Here is a 20,591-nt window from a genome sequence, read left to right as displayed (position 1 = left end):
TATATATATACATATATATATATATACGTATATACGAAGAGCTTCTTTCAGTTTCCACCTACCAAATCCACTCACAATGCTTTGGTCAGCCTGAAAATACAGCAGAAGGCACTTGCCCAATGTTCCACACAGTAGGACTGAATCTAGAACCATGTGGTTGAGAAGCAAGCTTCTTACCACACAACCATGCTTGCACCTATTTTTATTTCAGGTGAGTCAGTCTCTTGCAACTCTGATGAGTTTCACCTGAAGGTGCACAGGATCTTCAGGTAAGTTGTGACTGGAAAACTGATGGGGGTTAACACATTACATACAATTTTCTTTAGTCATAGGGTGTGATGATAGGGAAAACATATGACAAAGAAAGGGGAAAATATTCTTAATCTATTTTCATTTATTTTTTCAATTTTGTCTTCATTCTTATCTTATTTATCTTACTTTACTTTATTCTATTTTATTCAATTTTCAACCATCAAGAGGGTTAAAAACCTATGTAGATTATAAATCTACCTGTGTATCTATAGCTATTCGTATTTAAGTAGCTGTTTGAAACAGCTGAACTTCTCAGACAAGAAAAGAGGAAAAGAGAAAAAGAAACAATTCATATTCTGGAAACCAATGAAATAAACCAATGAAATAAACCAATGAAAATATGAAAAACTCTCTCTATATATATATATATGTGAAACAGCTTACGTCCATTTCATTAACAATGAAAAATTCCAGTTATATAAGGAAAAATCTTATGATTGTATTGTCAAATCTTCAGAGATAGCATAACAATCTTGTGTAATCTATAGTATTCATATAGAATAGACAACAAAAACAATGCTTGTGTTTTTTTTTCTCTCAATTCTCCACACATCTTCCATATTAATATAAAAATAGATGTTGCCCACAATCTAATTGACAGTAGAAGTGAAATAATTAAATGAACATACCATAGGATTTTGAGTGTCGTGCTTTATGAAAGATGGATTCTCTTACTGATGCCAACCCTTGCTACTTTAAAAATAAGATACTATATTCCAAGTCTTTATACTACCAAATTGCTGAACATATTGTTTATGCAAAACATAAACAAATATAAATGCTGCCCAAGGAGTGTCAGTACAAAAACATGCAGAGACAAAATGCACACACATACAAACACATACTACACATATATGTATGTGTAGACATGGGATGAAGTACTGAAGGATGACAAAGGACTAAGATTACATCAACCCCAGTGTGTAACTGGTACTTATTTAATCGACCCCAAAAGGATGAAAGGCAAAGTCAATCTCAGCGGAATTTGAACTCAGAACGTAAAGACAGACAAAATACCGCTAAGCATTTCGCCCGGTGTGCTAACATTTCTGCCAGCCTGACTAAGATATTTGGCACCATGGTGTATTCAAAAAGACCCATCCTCCGTAGCTGAAGTGTTAGTGCTACCCCACCACCACCACCACCACCCCTGCTGAAGAGGATTTGCCTGCAAGAGCCCTTTGTTGGTGGCACAAAACAGGCTTCCATGCCAGCACCATGTAAAGAGCTTCCAGCCAATAAAGAGCTAATGCCAATAGTAGTTGGCATTAGGAAGAGCATCCAGCGTGGAAACCAAGCCAAATCAGAATGGAACTTCATGCATCTTTCCTACTTGCTAGCTCTGGTCAAACCATTCAACCCATGCCAGCATGGAAAACAGATGTTAAATGATGATGATGATGATGATGATGATGATGATGATGATGATGATGATGATGATGATGATGATGATAATGATGATGATATAGACACACACACATATATTTAGGTGTAGGTGTGGCTATGTGGTAAGAAGCTTATTTCCCAACCACATGCTTCTGGGTTCAGTCCCACTGCATGGCACTTTAGGCAAGTGTCTTCTACTATAACCTCAGGCTGACCAAAGCCTTGTGAGTGAACTTGGTAGATGGAAACTGAAAGAAGCCCATCATATATATCTATGTGTGTATGTGTCTTTGTGTCCATGTTTGTCACCCACCACTGCTTGACAACTGGTGTTGGTGTGTTTATGTCCCTGTAACATAGTGGTTCAACAAAAGATACTGATAGAATAAGTACCAGGCTTAGCAAGAGAATAAGTACTGGGATCAATTCGTTCATCCCAGTATGGCGGAAATCTAATGACTGAAACAAGAAAAAGATTATATATATATATATGTATGTGTATGTGTGTGTGTGTGTGTGTGTGTGTGTGTATGTATGTATGTAAGTATATATATATATATATATATATATATATATATGAAGGTGTATGGCTCAGTGGTTAAAGTGTCAGACTCACAATCATGAGGTAGTGAGTTCGATACTCAGACCGGGCTGTGTGTTGTGTCCTTGAGCAAGACACTTTATTTCATGTTGCTCCAGTCACTCGCTGTTAAAATTTTACTGACCCGTTTCTTATTCTCTCATCCATCACTTACCCTTCTTCTATTCACTTTATTATGTTACCTGTGAGTGGATTTGTTAGATGGAAACTGAAAGAAGTCCATCATGTATATATCTGTGTATGTGTCTTTGTGTCCATGTTTGTTGCCCACCACTGCTCAACAACTGGTGTAGGCATGTTTATGTCACTGTAACTTTGCTGTCACTTTGTCGTCCATCATCACCATCTATCACTTTACCTTTCTTCCATCATGATACCTGTGTAACAAGGAATGGCATCTGTTATGACCAATATTCAGTATCCCCTACCATCATCCTTCAGCACCACTAATCATTCTTTTGTCCACCTCATGTACTCCCTACATCTACTACTCCCATTCCCATGCCCCTTTTTTATCACTCTCTGTCACCATCACTCTCCTTTATTACCATTCCATCATGTCATCTACATTGTTTTTGTATTCAACTTTACCAATAACCAACATGTAACTGCCTATCACTGTGTCTCTTCCATTACTCCCTCTCCTACTATCCTCTTACTTTTAGTACTGTTTTGACTTTTCATACTCCTACTTACTCTTCCTTCACCTGTTGGGTTATCACTCTTTTTTCTATTCACCGACTTAGTCACATTGGTATCACATGGAGAAAATGAAGAGCAGAAAAGACTCTTTTGTTTTGTAGAGGACTGAAAAACCACACCAATGTTGGTGCTATGAATTTAAATTCATTTAATGAAAGAACTAGAAAACAACATTGAAAATAAAAGGTGTCAGTTGAATCAAATGGTCCACTGGAATTTCATTCTAAGGAAAACAAATGAATGGGTAAGTGAGGGACATCAGCATTTTCATGTCGGCTTTCAATAATTCATAAATTATTCTTACCTCCCTTGAGTAATTACTGACATTATCGCTTCAGGAAATTCTAATTCACACAGTTTTGTCCAACTGGACACCTAGAAGAAGAAGGAGATGATGATGATAATAATAATAATAATAATAATAATAATAATAATAATAATAATAATAATAATAATAAATAATATAACAAATAATAAATGCGCCCTTTTAAAGCCTAGCCAGGCTCACGGGCCCGGTTTCCATGGTATATGTGTTCTACAGCTGGACAGGACACCAGTCCATCGCAGCATTACTCATTTTTATCACCTGAGTGGACTGGAGCAACGTGAAATGAAGTGGTTTGCTCAAGAACACAATGCGTCGCCCGGTCCAGGAATCGAAACCACAATCTTACGATCATGATGCTGACACCCTAACCACTAAGCCACGCGCCTCCACAATACTAATAACAATAATAATAATAATGACAATGATAGTAATAATAATAATGATGATGATGGTTTCAAATTTTGCCACACGGGCAGCAATTTTTGATGGGAAGGGGATGAGTCGATTACATCGACCCCAATGTTCAACTGGTACTTATGTTATCAACCCTGAAAGGATGAAAGGCAAAGTTGACCTGAGCAGAATTTGAACTCAGAATGTAAAGACAGACAAAATACTGCTGAGCATTTCACACAAAGTGCTAACAATTCTGCCAGCTTGCTGCCCTATTAATAATAAAATAACAATCATTTCTACCATAGGCATGAGGACGACTGAAATTTTGTGGGCAGGAACTAGTTGACTACATCCACCCTAGTGATCAACTGGTACTTAATTTATTGACTCCGAAAGACGGAAAGCTAATACAATACAGAACTGTATTATCACAGAATGGATAGTATTTACTGTTAAAACATAAAAGAAAAGATTGTGACGGTCTGCAGGGCACATGAAAATAAATATATTTCTATGGTTGAGACAAGAGGAAGGGGGAAGTCTTATGACCTTCAGGGGCCTTCCACCAAGATTGATGAGATTGACTGTACAAACTGTACATCTGTAAATCAATGCTTACAGGAAAATAATGAACAGGAAATAAAGTTCAGAGAAATGTCACTATAGGAAGGAAGTGTTAGCCCTTTTGTTACCAACCCACCTGAAACTGCCCCTGGTTCTAGGACACAAACATCCTGTTTTAAAGTGGTCTAAAATCTTCCATCAAAATTTCATGCTAATGAAATTCCAAACACAAGTTTAATAATGACAAAATTATTTTACTAAATTTTAAATTATTTTAAAACTTAATTGAAACAAAGAAAGTATATTTCATCAAAAATATAGTAATGAGACTGTGGTGGTTGTTTATAGCAAGGCCTAAGATGGAGAAAGGTGCAGTAGAAATGATGAGGGAAGGAAATACATACAAAGTAAGGTGAAGATAGTGGACAACCAGCTGGTTCAAAGAAACAGAGGTTGTTGTAGTAGTGGTGAAAAAGGTAGAAAGAGGAGACAGTGTAGAGCTTTGTTTTAGATATAGTCTAGAGTAGCATCATGTCAGCAGTACTGCTTTGTGGGTCTAGAATGCCTGTGTTGTGATCCATAGTGAATTTAGGATGTCTGGATGAGTATCGGCAACATGGTCATAGATATCTCAACAATACTCCTTTGTGGATGTTACACAAGAGAGTCAGTTGCTGACCATGACTGCAGTATTTTCTGGATGCCACTCTTTGGAGATGTAGTCTTAATTTTAAAATGAATGCATGCTTGTCACTAAGGAGGCAGGGTGCAAAGGATGGCACTACCCCCTCACTATTCAATGGTACACCCACAGATTTAGACAATACAATTTACAAAAATCTTCCTGCAATACACTTCTTGAAGTCTGACTAACATGCCCATCACTAAAGAGGTGCAATGGACGGCACTTCCCCCTCACTATTCAATGGTGCACCTTCAGATTTAGAATATACAGTTTACAAAAATTTTCCCACAATATAAATTAGTGCTCACCCTGAATATTCTGAAGCACCCCCATGCACCAAAGTTTGACGATGGGCCTATGTGTATGTGGCAGCAAGAAATTGTGTTTCCAAATATACATGGAAGTTTTTTAAGTCTGAGTGTATTGTCCAAAACTATAGAAATTTACAGTAATAGCATGCATTGCCATAGAGATGAGATAGTCTTGTCTCCACTGGAAAATGTTTTTGAAGATGTTTGTTCATGCAGGTGGTGTAGGTTTCATGTAAGGTCCTTCAGTTGTATGCATATGATGTCTACTTGATGCTGTGTGAGAATGTGTGAGATGATGTTCTAATGAGTGAAGGGTATTTTAAACTGTATAGGAGTGAGCATTGCTAGTGGTAACAATGAGCAAGTCATTAACCCTTCAGCATTTAAACTGGCTACATCCAGCCCAAATATTATCCGTTTTATGTACAGACTGGCCATATTCAACCTACCCTATAAGGTCATACTAAAAATAAACAAGCACATCATCAAAATTTCAACCCAAAAAGATAACACATGATTAATTCAAAGCAATGTGAATAAATAAGCATTGCATTTGACAGAATAATCTGATTGCTAAAGAGTTAGTGTACAGGAGGAAGAGTATGTGATGTATTTTCTTTTGATTGAATGAAAAAAAAAAACTGTATAAATCTTTTTGATGTCAGCTTACCTAAAACTACTCTTTGTTCGGTGATATAAATTTCCCATTTAAAAGTGATCTAAATTAAAATTTTCAATAAAATTTCATTGTTAATTTATGTTCCAAACACAAGCTTAATAATGATAAAATTATATGGAAAAAGGGCAGTATATTTCAATGGAAATATGGTAAAGAAAGAGCTAATTTGATCTAAATTAAACTTTTTGTCAAAATTTCATGTTAATTTAAGTTCCAAACACCAGTTTGAGAATGACAAGATTATTTTATCAAATTAAGTGAAATAAAGGTAATGTATTTTGATGAATATAGGGTAGCAATAAGGTAAAAGGTGTGTGAGTCAGATAAATTTACTATATTGACTTCCAGTTCTTTTGTTTTTAAACCTGGTACGTATTCTAAATTACGAGGCTGTAAACAAACCAGCACCAGTTGTCAAGCAGTGATAGTGGTAATGGGGGCAAACACACATGTATATATGTGTGACTGGCTTCTTTCAGTGCCTGTCTACCAAATCCTCTCACAAGACTTTGGTCAGCGTGAGGTTATAGTAGAAGACACTTGCCCAAGGTACCACGCAGCAGGACTGAACCAAGAACCATGTGGTTGGGAATCAAACTATTTCACAAAACCATTCACACTTAAATTATTTTATAGTAAGAAGATCTGCGAGTTTTTAAAACAGTTGCTTTAACAAATAAATCAGCCAACTGCTTCTAAAAGTATATATATGTGTGTGTATATATATATATTTCTTTATGGCCTGGCTAAACATAGAGGAGACAAACAAGGACAGATAAAGGGATTAAGTCAATTACATCAACCCCAGTGCATAACTGGTACTTATTTAATCGACCCCGAAAGGATGAAAGGCAAAGTCAACCTTGGTGGAATTTGAACTCAGAACGTAGCAGCAGACAAAATACTGCTAAGCATTTCGCCCAGCATGCTAATGATATATAACAATATATATATAGACACACACACATACACATACATACATACATACATACATCATACATACATACATACATACATGTGTATATATACACACACATAACAGAGGATTGAAACTACAGCAAATATCAACAGACATAGCCTCATGTCGATTGTGTCTCTGGCAGAAAGACTACATCATCCAAATGAAGGTACATAAAACTTTCTTTTTTATTTCTCAATTCAAATATTTGTGAAATTGGTTTCTCTACAATATAATGTAATCCTAACACAGCCACTAATACTAACAACTATATTGCACATTATATCATATAGTCCTAGATACACTATGTCTGAATAAAAGATGGAATGGTTGCAGGGCTAAACAACATCAACTACAGCCACTAATACTAACTACTATACGGTACATTATTATAATATAGTCTTAGATACATTACATAAGAAAATGGATCAGTCACAACTGGGACATCTTGTAACTCTACTGGCTCAGGGCTGACTTGGGGCTAAACAACAATAAATTTATAGAATCTGACTCAGTATTATAAATGTACATTAATGATCCATTTTTCTTTGTATTTTATACATTCACACACACACACACACACACACAAACACACATATGTAAAGCAATGACCACAAAAAGACAATCCAGGAGAGACAAGTTTTAACAAATATTTACATATGTGTATATGTATATATGCATGTATATGTGTGTGTGTGTATACATGTATGTATGTGTGTGTGTGTGTGTGTGTGTGTGTGTGTGTATACACACTCACATACACACACATATATATACTTTTAGAAGCGGTTGGCTGATTTATTTGTTAAAGCAACTGTTTTAAAAACTCGCAGATCTTCTTACTGTAACATGATTTAAATGTGAATGGTTTTGTGAAATAAGTTTGATTCCCAACCACATGGTTCTTGGTTCAGTCCCGCTGCGTGGTACCTTGGGCAAGTGTCTTCTACTATAACCTCACGCTGACCAAAATCTTGTGAGAGGATTTGGTAGACAGACACTAAAAGAAGTCCATCACATATATAGATGTGTGTTTCCCCCGATCACCACCATCAATGCTTAACAACTGGTGTTGGCTTGTTTACATCCTCGTAACTTAAAATATGTACCAGGTTTAAAGACAAAAGAACTGGAGGTCAATTTGTTCACCTCAATTTCTTCAAAGTGATGCTCCAGCATGGCCACAGTCAGATGACTGATACATGTAAAAGATTTTTCTTTTGCTTTTTTTTTTTTTTTTTTTTTTTGTAACATTTTCTATCTTTCCTTTAGATAACTGAAGTAGGACAAGCATAGATATGTATCTTGGCCAGGTGGTGCAATACATAATATACATAATACAATATGTTAAAACCTGAACTTTTAAGTCCAGGTGATCAACAATCCTGTTGCTCGTTTATGATAATCACAGTGTCTTGTTTGAACATGAACTAAATAAATATTCACTTCACTAAAACACATCTTTCATCTAATTCGCCTCAGTCATCAGGTTGCTGCCATGACAAGGTAATTGCCTTGAAAGGTCTCAGTCAGATGACTTGATCTTAGAAGTTATTTATTTTGATGAGTCTTGTACTTAACAATGTGAAGCCGATTGCCTAGTGGTGGTGGAGGACAAAAAGAAATAACAAAGATACACATAGATACATACATATACATATACACAAAGCACAAGCTTTTTTCAGTTTCCATCTATAAAATCTACTCACAAGAGTTTGGGTCATTTTGAAACAATAGTAGAAAGACACTTGCCCAAGATACCATGCCATGGAACTGAATCAGAAGTATATAGTTGGAAAGCAAACTTCTTACCACACAGCCATGCCTATTCCATTGTCACACACTCAAACACACAGACACACACACACACACACACACACATTTTTTTTGTTCTATTAACCATAACCACTGTTGTTACCCAACCAATAGAGCATACTACCCTTGTTTCTTTCTAACTTTTTACACATTCTCTGCATTTAGTGCCCATGTCTCACCACTATACAGCGTTGCACTTCATACGCAAGTACCATCTAAGCTGACCCTCAGTTTTGTTGCTAGAAGAGGTGCATATATGTGTGCATACAAAAAGGAAAGTCATCCAGCATTAAAAACCACACAAAAATAATGAATGCACAAATAGAGGTAACCTTTCTAACAGAACAGAAATTCTTTTCTACTCTAGGCACAAGGCCCAAAATTTTGGGGGAGGTGGCCAGTCGATTAGATCAACTGGTGCTTAATTTATCGACCCCGAAAGGATGAAAGGCAAAATTGACCTCAGCAGAATTTGAACTCAGAACATAAAGACAGATGAAATACCGTTAAGCATTTCGCCTGGTGAGCTAACATTTCTGCCAGCTCGCTGCCTAAGCAGAATAGGAATTCCGAATAAAAACTGATAAGAGTACAAGTTTATACATGTTATAAATGTACTCATTATAACACAAATTTATACAAGGTATAAATGTGCCCAGTATGACACACAAGCTTATACAGGGTACAAATCTACCCAGAATGACATCCAAGTTTATACAGGATATGAATGTTACTGGTATGATGTGCAAGTTTATATGGGTGTTACAAATTTGATCAAAACAAGGTTCATATATTGAAAGATTTAAAAGCTTCCAGGTAAAAATTTAATTTAATTTGAAGCTTTTAGTTATAATGATAAAAAAAAAGCATGATATACAATGTAAAAAAAAAAGATAGAAAAAATAAAAATAAACAATAAAGGAGAAAAAAGAAGAAAAAGAAAGGAAGAGATGGAAAGAAGAGAAAAAGAGAGAGAATAAAGATTGGAGGAAGGGAGTCTAGCAAATTTGTTAGTAAAGGTGCAAGAGTGACTGTGTGGTAAGTAGCTAGCTTACCAGCCACATGGTTCCGGGTTCAGTCCCACTGCGTAGCAACTTGGGCAAGTGTCTTCTATAGCCTTGGACTGACCAAAGCCTTGAGAGTGGATTTGGTAGACGGAAACTGAAAGAAGCCCGTCGTATGTATATATATGTGTGTGTGTGTGTGTGTGTGTGTGTTTGTCTTTGTCCCCCTAGCATTGCTTGACAACCAATGCTGGTGTGTTTACGTCCCTGTAACTTAGCGGTTCGGCAAAAGTGACCAATAGAATAAGTACTAGGCTTACAAAGAATAAGTACTAGGCTTACAAAGAATAAGTACTAGGCTTACAAAGAATAAGTACTAGGCTTACAAAGAATATGTCCTGGGGGTTGATTTGCTCGACTAAAGGCCTTGCTCCAGCATGGCCACAGTGAAATGACTGAAACATGTAAAAGAGTAAAAGAGAGTAAAGAGTAAAAAGAGTAAGAAAGGAGAGAACAACAACAGGAAATGTTTGCTTGAAAGTATATGAGGCAGAGAGAGACAAACAGTCTGATGTGTGTGTGTGTGTGTGTTAATGAGTGTGTATATGTATAGGTATGAATAGAGGAGCTGTTGATTCAACAAACCACAACAGCATAGACAACCCATCTACGAGAACAAAATCTCCAAATAAAATGTATGTATGTATGTGAGTGTATGTGTGAGTCTATGTGAGAGTGTGTGTATCTGTGTGTGAGTTTGTGGACGTGTGTGAGTGTATGTATGAGTCTATGTGCGAATGTGTGTGTGCATGTGTGTGAGTGTGTGCATGTACGTCTGTGTGAGTGTGTGTATGTATGTGAGCATATGTATGAGTGTGTGTATATGTGTGTGTATCTGTGTATGAGTGTGTGCACGTATGTGTATGAGTGTGTGTATGTGTGAGTGCATGTATGAGTCTATGTGTGAGTGTGTATGTGTGTGTGTGGATGTGAGTGTATGTATGAGTCTATGTGCGAATGTGTGTGTGTATGTGTGTGAGTGTGTGTATGTGTGAGTGCATGTGTGTTAGTGCACATGTACATATGTTTCCGTTCATTGTGAAATACTTACTTCTGCACAAGCTTTCAGACTTCCACCACGAAAACCCTGAAAACAGTAAAAGCAACATTTGTTTAGATTAAATTATTTCAAAACCAAACCTAAAACAGTTTAAACAAAAATTAAAATGTTTTTAGATGTCATAGTTGTGGGAGAAATCTACCAAAACCCTTAACCCTTTAGAATTCAGATTGCACAATCAAATATAATGCTTATGTATATGTATATGTATGTACTCTTTTACTCTTTTACTTGTTTCAGTCATTTGACTGCGGCCATGCTGGAGAACCGCCTTTAGTCAAGCAAATCAACCTCAGGACTTATTCTTTGTAAGCCTAGTACTTATTCTATCGGTCCCTTTTGCCGAATCGCTAAGTTACAGGGATGTAGACACACCAGCACCGGTTGTCAAGCGATGGTTAGGGGGGACAAACACAGACACGGGTAGATAGATACACACAGGGTGACAATATTTGTCATAAAATATTGTCATAAAAATTTTACATTTTGTGTCTCTTTTTCAGGAATAGCTTGATGTGTTGGTGAACAGTCAATGGCGAGGACTGGAAGCTATTTGAATATTGGAAAAGAGTCACCTGTATCATGATTATTGCTCAATGATCTGTGAACACTGTAAAGGCTGTAACACATGACATGAACAACTGCAATAGAGACTGCGAAGTCATAGGCAGCAAGAAAGGACACAGCAGTCATTCTGACTGTCTGTATGCTGGAAAGCTGTAAGTCAAGGTGATGGAAGATCTGATCAAAGGAATCTGGTCTTTAGTAAGGGAGAGATGGATATTGGAGTCACCACCATGAAGCTGGCCCTGAACAAGGACCTTTCACTACCACTCATACAAGAGGTGCAAGGGGCAAATTCTGACAGCCAAGTCTAAAGAGAACAATTTGATCAAGGCAAAGAAGCTCCTGAATAAGCTGAGGCATCCTGTTGAGCCAGGAATGATCTGATTCTCAAATGGAAAGATGAAAGGCAAAACTAAGGCAGCAAGCTGGCAGAGTTTATTTCATTATTGCCCACAAGGGGCTAAACATAGAGGGGACAAACAAGGAAAGACAAAGAGATTAAGTTGATTACATCGACCCCAGTGTATAACTGGTACTTGACCTCGAAAGTATGAAAGGCAAAGTCTACATTGGCAGAATTTGAACTCAGAACGTAACGGCAGGTGAAATACCCCTAAGTATTTCGCCCAGTGTGTTAACAATTTTGCCAGCTCACCACTCTAAGCTGGCAGAGTTGTTACCATGTTTAGCAGCATTTCTGCTGACTTATGCCACTGGATCCACCTTTACCTCTCGCTTTTACAGGGTCAATAAAATAAGTACCAGTTGAGCACTGAGGCCAATGCCCCTCCCTCAAACCAAATAATGAAATCCAAGCCTCTGTGACACTAGCCACCATCCCACGATTCCAAATAACCTTTCAGACATGAAATTCCAAACATCCTTTAAGACATCATCATCATCATCATCATTGTTTAACGCCTACTTTCAATGCTGGCATGGGTTGGACAATCTGACAGGAGCTAGCCAGGCAAAAAACTACACCAGACTTTTGTGTCTGTTTTGGCTGGGTTTTTGCAGTTGGATGCCCTTCTTAACACCAACCACTCTACAGAGAGGACTGAGTGCTTTTTATGTGGCACCAGCACAGGTGAGGTCAGTTTTGGCATGGTTTTTACAGCTAGATGCCTTTCCTAACATCAACCACTCCTCAGAGTGGAGCAAGTGCTGGTGCCATGTAAAAGCACTTTGTCCACTACTACTGCTACTACTACTATCACTACCACTACTACTTTTGCTGTTGCTACTACTACTACCACTACTATTACTGCTGCTGCTATTACTACTATTACTACCGCTACCACCACTACCACTACTGCTACTACTGCTACAACTACTACTACTACTACTACTACTACTACTACTACTACTACTACCACTACTACTACTGCTACTACTTAACAACAACAGCAGTAACAACAATAATAACAAAAACCACTGCCACCACCACCACTACCAGACACCCAGCAGTTATATCTCTAGCCATAGTGATCGGCTTAGGCTAAAGCTGACCGGGAGTTAAACAACAACATTACTAATAATGGTTTTCCCCCAAATTTAATTTTATGGAAAGATAAAAGATAAGAAAAACAACAACAATAACAATAACAGCAACAGCGACTATAACACAACAATAACCTACTTACCAGCAAATCCTTGAAATGTTCTTTTGGATACAAACTATGGGCCACCATTGTAATCTGCCGAATGACATTACACAGTCCTGATCTGATGAGATTGCTGTTAGATGTGACCAGAACTGGTAAGGAGCAGACATTAACCAAAGAAGGGACTGCATTTTGTGTTATAAAATTAATGTTCAGAGAATGCAAGGCATGATGGGTGATAGTTATCTGAAGTTCTTCGCATACTTCATCATCCACAAAGTTCAGAATGACCCCTTCTAAATGACAGTAGTGAATGGCAAATATGACAGCACAGGAATTTAAGGGTAGAGCAAAAGTTTCTTTGTTTGTTTTCTGTCCAGAAAGATATATTTCAGTAGACATTGTGGATTACCATTGATATACATATGCGGAAACAGTAAAGAAACGAGTGAAATCTGAAATAGAAAAATAAAACAAAACCATCGTTACAATTTACCTCAGTTTTGCAATATCAGATTCAAATATTTAGTTTCTTTAACCCCTTGATAACAACCTCCACCTGAGACAACCCCTGGTTCTGTAATACAAAGTTCCTGTTGCAAAGTGATCTAAATTAAATCCTTCCACCAAAATTCCTTGTTAATTTATGTTCCAAATGCCAACTTAAAAATTATAAAGATATTTTACTAAATACTTCGTTATTTTCAAAATTAATTGAAATAAAGATAGTATATTTCAGTAAGTCATATGACTTAGCTTCCAGATCTTTACCTTGTGTCTGTTTTAACCCCTTTGATACCAACCCCACCTGCAACTGCCCTTGGTTCCATGATTTAAACATCTTGTTTTTAAAGTGATTTAAATTAAAATCTTCCATCAAAATTCTATGTCAATTTATGTTCCAAACACCAGCTTAATAACTACAAAGACATTTTACTAAATTCTTCATTATTGATTGATTTGAGAGATTGAATGGTGTTATGGGGGTGTTGATTGACCTCTCTCTCAACTACACCCCATACGTAATAGTCCAGTAGACTGAGGTCTAGTGAGCCAGGAGGCCATGTGTCTGGAAGAACATAATCATGACGATTGGCATGCATCTTAGATTGTCTCAGTTTATGGGACAGTGCAGAGTCTTGTTGGAAGACATAGTGTTGCATTGCATACTGTGTCTATCTAGGGTCTTGCAACTTTCTCCAACACCTCTGTGTAGACAGCAGCATTGACTCTTAACCCTTCAGCATTCAGATTACTGTTAAATGTAATGCTTATTTATTCACAATGTTTTGAATTAATTATGCATAATCTTGTAGCTCCATGATTTCAATAATGTGACTGTTTACTCTTTAGAGGACATTTTAGAGTAGGTGTGTGAGAGCCTGGATCTGGTCAGTTTGAACATAAAACAAGTAGAATAGTCTGGGTGGATATGGCTAGTTTAAATGCTAAAGGGTTAAGTCCTGTGAAAAAAAAAGTGATGGGGTATGACATCAGCATCGCTAATCACTCACAGAACCATTACAGTTGCTGGGAACTTGATATGCATGACCTATGGAACCTCATTCAGGTTGCTGCATAACCATCTGTCATTCCTTCAGTTTACCTTTTGACCCTAATCAAAGATTTTCTCATTGGAGTAAAACCAAAGCATTCCAGCCTCTTGGTGTTCTAACTTGTTTAGCAAGTGATTTTCATGGATATAATGATTCTTGTCACATTCGACAGACCCCCTCCACATCACATACAACTTATACTGGATGTCCACATGCACAACTCTTCTGTTGGTGCATTCTGAAACTGTGAGGTCCTTTGCAGTGGCACTGATTGACTTTCCAGTGATTTTAACAATTATTTCTTGGACTTTTTATAAAAAGTTATGTGTTCTAATGGTATTAGGATCCTGTGCATGCATTTTGCATTTAGCTTCCACTTCCTTTTGAACTATGACAACAAAGGATTGAGCAACTTCCAGGAAGCAAACTATCTCTATATCACTAAGCAGTACTTTAAAGGCAGCTACTACAGCAGGCCTTTTCAGTGGCTGAGTCAGCCTGATATCTAGTATTATTTATCTGAAAAGTAAGGTTAAAAATAAATAAGTTACAAGAAAGTTGGAGCACTTTCCATGCTGAGTTAGTTCTTAATTTGGAATTTCTTATTTCTTCATTGCCCACAAGGGGCTAAACACAGAGGGGACAAACAAGGACAGACAAAGGGATTAAGTCGATTAGATTGACCCCAGTATGCAACTGGTACTTAATTTATCAACCCTGAAAGGATGAAAGGCAAAGTCGACCTTGGCGGAATTTGAACTCAGAACGTAACGGCAGATGAAATACCACTAAGCATTTCTCCTGGCATGCTAACGTTTCTGCCAGCTCACAGCCTTCAACCTTGGAATTTCTGCCCTTCTAGACATGCAGGAGCATCATGTCACTCAAAACATTCCCTTTTTATCATGGTTTCTATGACTGGATGTCCTAACATCAATAACTTGACTGGGTAGACTGGATAAATTATTCTGATGTGGCATCAACAGAACAAGTCTTGCTTTTGAAGATTAGAGGGTCCTTTCAGCTTTAGTTGTCTCCACTCCTTCATTAATCCTTTTAGGAATATTCTGGGTGTATTTTATTTGGCACCAACTCTGTTGAAACTCCACAAAGAAACAAAAGCGTCAAAGCTGCTTTAAGGTGACTCTATTCACTCAAGGTAACATGACTGCCAAGGTGAGGAAGAGGGCAGTGAACAGAAGACAAAATTGGGGTGGGGGAGAAGATTATAGAGAGAAACAATGAATGGAGTGTGGAGGCAGTAATAGTGGAGATACAGTGCTTGAGTGAGGATATGATGTGGGAAACAGGGTGGCAGTGCAGCAGATAAGGGAGATTTCAAGAAGAATGAAAAGGAAGTGTTAGTGACAGAGATGTCAGTGTTACATAGAATCAAACAGACAGACAGACAAATGGATAAGTATGTAGATGAGAGGGCATCAAGGAGCTAAGTAATATATGATAAATGTAGGTGGGGGTAGCAAATGGTAGAATAGCAGGGACATATGACAATATATATACAGCTTCAGGGCAGCAAGCTGGCAGAATAGTTAGCACGCCGAGTGAAATGCTTAGCAGTATTACATCTGCCATTCAACTTTGCCTTACGTCCTTTCGGGGTCGATTAAATAAGTATCAGTTACCGACTTAATCCCTTTGTCTGACCTTGTTTGTCCCCTTTATGTTTAACCCCCCACTGTGAGCAATAAAGAAATAAATATATATACAACTTCCAGTTTCCATTGCTTCTATCATTTTAGCATTTTGTACACATTTGTTTGTGTAGGAGGGTGATTTATTTCCAGTACTGCATATTGGCAATTGCTACAATCCTTCATCATCTTCTCTAAGAGGTTCAATATCCCAAGACCATTCTTCTTCGCTTTGTCCCATGTCTTCTGAGGTTACTCTCTCCCACAGGCTCCATCTACTTAAACCCTTTAGCATTTAGATTATTCTATCAAATGTGATGCTTTTTCATTCAAAATGTTTTTAATTAATCACACGTTACTTTGTAGCTTCAAAATTTTGATGATGATGATGATCATCATCATCATCGTTTAACGTCCACTTTCCATGCTAGCATGGGTTGGACGATTTGACTGAGGACTGGCAAGCCAAAAGGCTGCACCAGGCTCCAATCTGATTTGGCAGAGTTTCTACAGCTGGATGCCCTTTCTAAGGCCAACCACTCCGAGTGTGTAGTGGGTGCTTTTTATGTGCCACTGGTACGAGGGCCAGTCACACGGTACTGGCAACGGCCACGCTCAAAAAGGTGTTTTTTATGTGCCACCTGCACGGGAGCCAGTCCAGCGGTACTGGCAACGACCTCGCTCGAATAATTTTCTAATGTGCCACCAGTACAAGTGCTAGAAGGCGACGCTGGTAAGGATTACGCTCAAATGGTGTTATTTATGGTCCACTAGCACTGAAGCCAGACAGCTGCTCTGGCAATGAACGCGCTCGACAGTGCTGTTAGTGTTCCACTGGCGCGGTGCCAGTCATAGAGTATGGTTCAATTACAAATGATGATGATGATGATAATTATCATCATCATCATTTAACATCCATTTTCCATGCTGGCATGGACTGGACAGTTTGACTAGAGTTGACCAGCTGAAAGGCTGTTCAGGCTCCCTCTCTATTTTGACATGTTTTCTATGGCTAGATGCCCTTTCCTAACGCCAACCACTTTACCCAGTGTACTGGGTGTTTTTACACAGCAGCAGCATGGGTGCTTTTTACATCACACCAGCACTTACGAGCCCACAAGATTAGGGATGGCTCAGCAGGAGAGGGTTGCAAGGGAAAAGCTCATATGCAAGGACAACCATGCATTTACTTAGCTTGAAGTGTGTTTTCAAGCACAGCAAACCATCAGGAGTCTCAGTCCCTGTCATCCCCTCTGTGAATCCTAATGTTTGCAGATCCTTTCTCACCACTTTGTCATGATTGTATATTTTATAATGGCATTGAAGGGTAAATGTGATAGGCTGGATCTGGCTAGTTAGAACATAAAACAAGTAGAATATTCAGGCTGGATATGGCCTTAGTCATTACTAAGCTGGTATTTAGTACATAAAATTTTGATGGAAGATTTTTGTTAAGATTATATTAAAACAGGAAGTTTATGTCATAGAATGAGAAGCAGCTTCAGGCAGGTTTGTATCAGAAGAGTTAAGACAAACATGATGGAAAGATCTGGAAGCTAAATTATATGAGTAGGATATTTCTGTTGAAATATACTGCCTTATTTCAATTAATTCTGAAAATAATGATAAAGTCAGTAATATATTTTTGTAATTAAGCTGGTGTTTGGAACAACTTAAACATGAAATTTTGAATGGAAGGTTTAAATTTAGATTCTTTTAAACCAGGAAGATTGCATTGTAGAACCAGGGGAGGTTTCAGGTAGGTTGGTATTAAAAGGTTTAACTCGCTAACATTCAGAGTATTCTATCAAATATAAGGATTATTTATTCACATTGTTTTCAATTAATCACGTATTATTTTGTACCTTTGAGATTTCAGTAATGTGAATGTTCTAGTCTTAGAATGACATTGTAAAGTAGGTGTGAGAGACCAGATCTGGCCATTCTCAACATAAAATGGGTAGAATATTTGGACCAACTGTGGCCAATTTACTGTATTTCAACATGTATAAGGAACCCCCTAATTTTTTTTGGGGGGAAGGGGGCTTCAAATTTGGAAAAAAAACTTTTGTAAAGGATTATAATACTATCCATGTATAAGAAATTCCCATATTTTTAACCTAATTTTTGACAGAAAAGGGTTCCTTATATATGTTAAAATATGGTAAGTGCTAAATGTTTGAAGATCATATCCCAGATCCACAGCACAGATTGTTTTATAGACTAAAGCATCCACCATTCAGCCAAAACTGATATATTGGTGATGTAACTGAATATCAGGATAATGAATCTCAAGACCCATATGACATCAGAAAGTATTGCTTGAGAACATAAAGCCACCAATAAGTATTGATGATGATGATGCACCCACTTCAGATCACATTCTTTTATCATTTATTTTTTATTTGTTTCTGTCATTAGACTGTGGCCATGCTGGAGCACCGCTTTGAAAAATTTTTAGTCGAATGAATTAACCCCAGTACTTATTTTTTTGAGTTTGGTACTTATTCTATGACATTCTATTTCTTAACTGCTAAGTTACAGGGGCATAAACACACCAACACTGGTTGCATGCACACATACGATGGGCTTCTTTCAGTTTCCATCTACCAGATCCATTCACAAACCTTTGTTTAGCTCGAGGCTATAGCAGAAGATGCTCATATAACCTGCTAATACTAGAGAGTCGCTTGCTAGTTTAAATTTCAAAATATCAGATCAAAAAGAAGTCATCTTTTATATTAGATGTCAAAAGAAGAGACAGCAATGATTCTCACAATTGGTTTCCAAAGCTACCAAAATTTTAACTATGGGTTCTGTATTAAAAAAATGTGAATTCAACAATAAAATATTTCAGAAAAATGCCTGAATCTGAGGAAACTGAAGACAGGCAATGTCGTAAAAAAATTCATTAAATATAAAATTTGGTAGACTGATAAATTTTATTTGGTGTAAAATTAAGGGAATATAATGGTTTTGTTTCTTCAACCAAAGGTGAGAAAATTATGAATAAAACTAAAGATTGTCAGAGCAAGATTACCAAACTGCAGAGATAGTGTGAGATGTTGAGAAAACAAAGAGACAAATGACAAAAGAAAAAGATTAAAATATTGACTTAGAAAACATGCTGATCAATGTAAACATTGGCAGAAACACACCTTTAGTTCATATAAGTAATATCTACCACTATATATAATTTAAACATTGATTTTCTTCTTACATTTCACTTCTACTAGATATATCTTGTTCCAAGACTTTAGGGTTTTATTTAATTCACATATCATTCTATACTTCTCATTTATTTGGTTTCTGATTTTTTCTTTCCTTTACCACTCCTCTTTCTATAGGCTACCTTTGACGTTATATCCTCTAACATTTTTTAACTTAATAGCGTTCAGTTCATCACAATACATATCCATCATAAAATGTCTTATTGATGAGTTTTATTTCTTCATTTCCCTGAACAGATTACATTGTTTTACACCATTTTATTCCTTTGGAATAATACCATTGACATCTTTGAAACGTGTCGGAAGTAAAAGAATTTGAATAACACCTACGTTTTACTCCATTTATTTATTTATATATATTATACAAAATATTTCACATAAACTCAGTGTTTCTACCTTTAAAAACAAGGTGTTACGGCCTTTTTATTTGTGCAATTTTTTGCTACCCTGGTAACTGTTTATCAATTTTTTCCGTGTTAATTGTAAACAAGGGAAAAATATATATTTATATATATATATATCATCATCATCGTCATTTAACGTCCGCTTTCTATGCTAGCATGGGTTGGACGATTTGACTGGGGAGTGGCAAAACGGATGGCTACACCAGACTCCTATCTGATTTGGCAGAGTTACTACAGTTGGATGCCCTTCCTAATGCCAACCACTCCGAGAGTGTGGTGGGTGCTTTTTACATGCCACCGGCACAAGGGCCAGTCCGCTGGTGCTGGCAATGGCCACGCTCAAATGGTGTTTATTATGTGCCACCTGCACAGGAGTCAGATATATATATATACACACAAACATAAGTTGTGAGGTAATGTAACCATCTAAGAGATAGATGTATCCAAAGGCACTCCTGGTATCACCTCAGTATATATGGTCTTTATTATAAGGTAAAGAGTAGTAGGTAATTTAAAAGGTAAAACTGGGGTAAATTTATATTTACTTCCTTGCAATTGATAGACATCATCAGAATGATTAAGTGGCAAAGATAAATAGAAGGAAATAGGGAAAAAGATGTAAGGAAAGGAAAAGAAAAAAAAAGAAGTAAAATGTTCATTAATTCAATAGTCTTACATTTTAGTGAGGTCCATAATTCCATATATCAGTTGGAG

The 20,591-nt window shown here is 37.1% G+C and overlaps 1 protein-coding gene across 3 annotated transcripts in view; it reads right to left on the bottom strand.

Moving 5' to 3' along the window:
• The window catches only part of LOC106881755 (glutathione S-transferase C-terminal domain-containing protein), a 76,010-nt gene that overhangs the window by 39,176 nt on the left and 16,243 nt on the right, over window positions 1-20,591 (bottom strand). For 2 of the 3 annotated variants that reach the window (XM_052973704.1, XM_052973705.1), the window contains exons 2-4: window positions 13,075-13,490; window positions 10,853-10,888; window positions 3,306-3,376 (exon numbers count right to left, since the gene is read on the bottom strand). In XM_052973704.1, coding sequence (XP_052829664.1) covers window positions 3,306-3,376; window positions 10,853-10,888; window positions 13,075-13,437 — 470 coding nt within the window. In that variant the 5' untranslated portion in view covers window positions 13,438-13,490. Of the gene's footprint in view, window positions 1-3,305; window positions 3,377-8,071; window positions 8,136-10,852; window positions 10,889-13,074; window positions 13,491-20,591 lie in introns of those variants that run through there. The other variant, XM_052973706.1, reaches the window with a different exon arrangement.

Source organism: Octopus bimaculoides, chromosome 16 (assembly GCF_001194135.2).
Source record: "Octopus bimaculoides isolate UCB-OBI-ISO-001 chromosome 16, ASM119413v2, whole genome shotgun sequence".
Classification (NCBI taxonomy): domain Eukaryota; kingdom Metazoa; phylum Mollusca; class Cephalopoda; order Octopoda; family Octopodidae; genus Octopus; species Octopus bimaculoides.
Note: the sequence above shows the minus strand (reverse complement) of the source record. Positions and strands in the feature narration are given on the sequence as shown.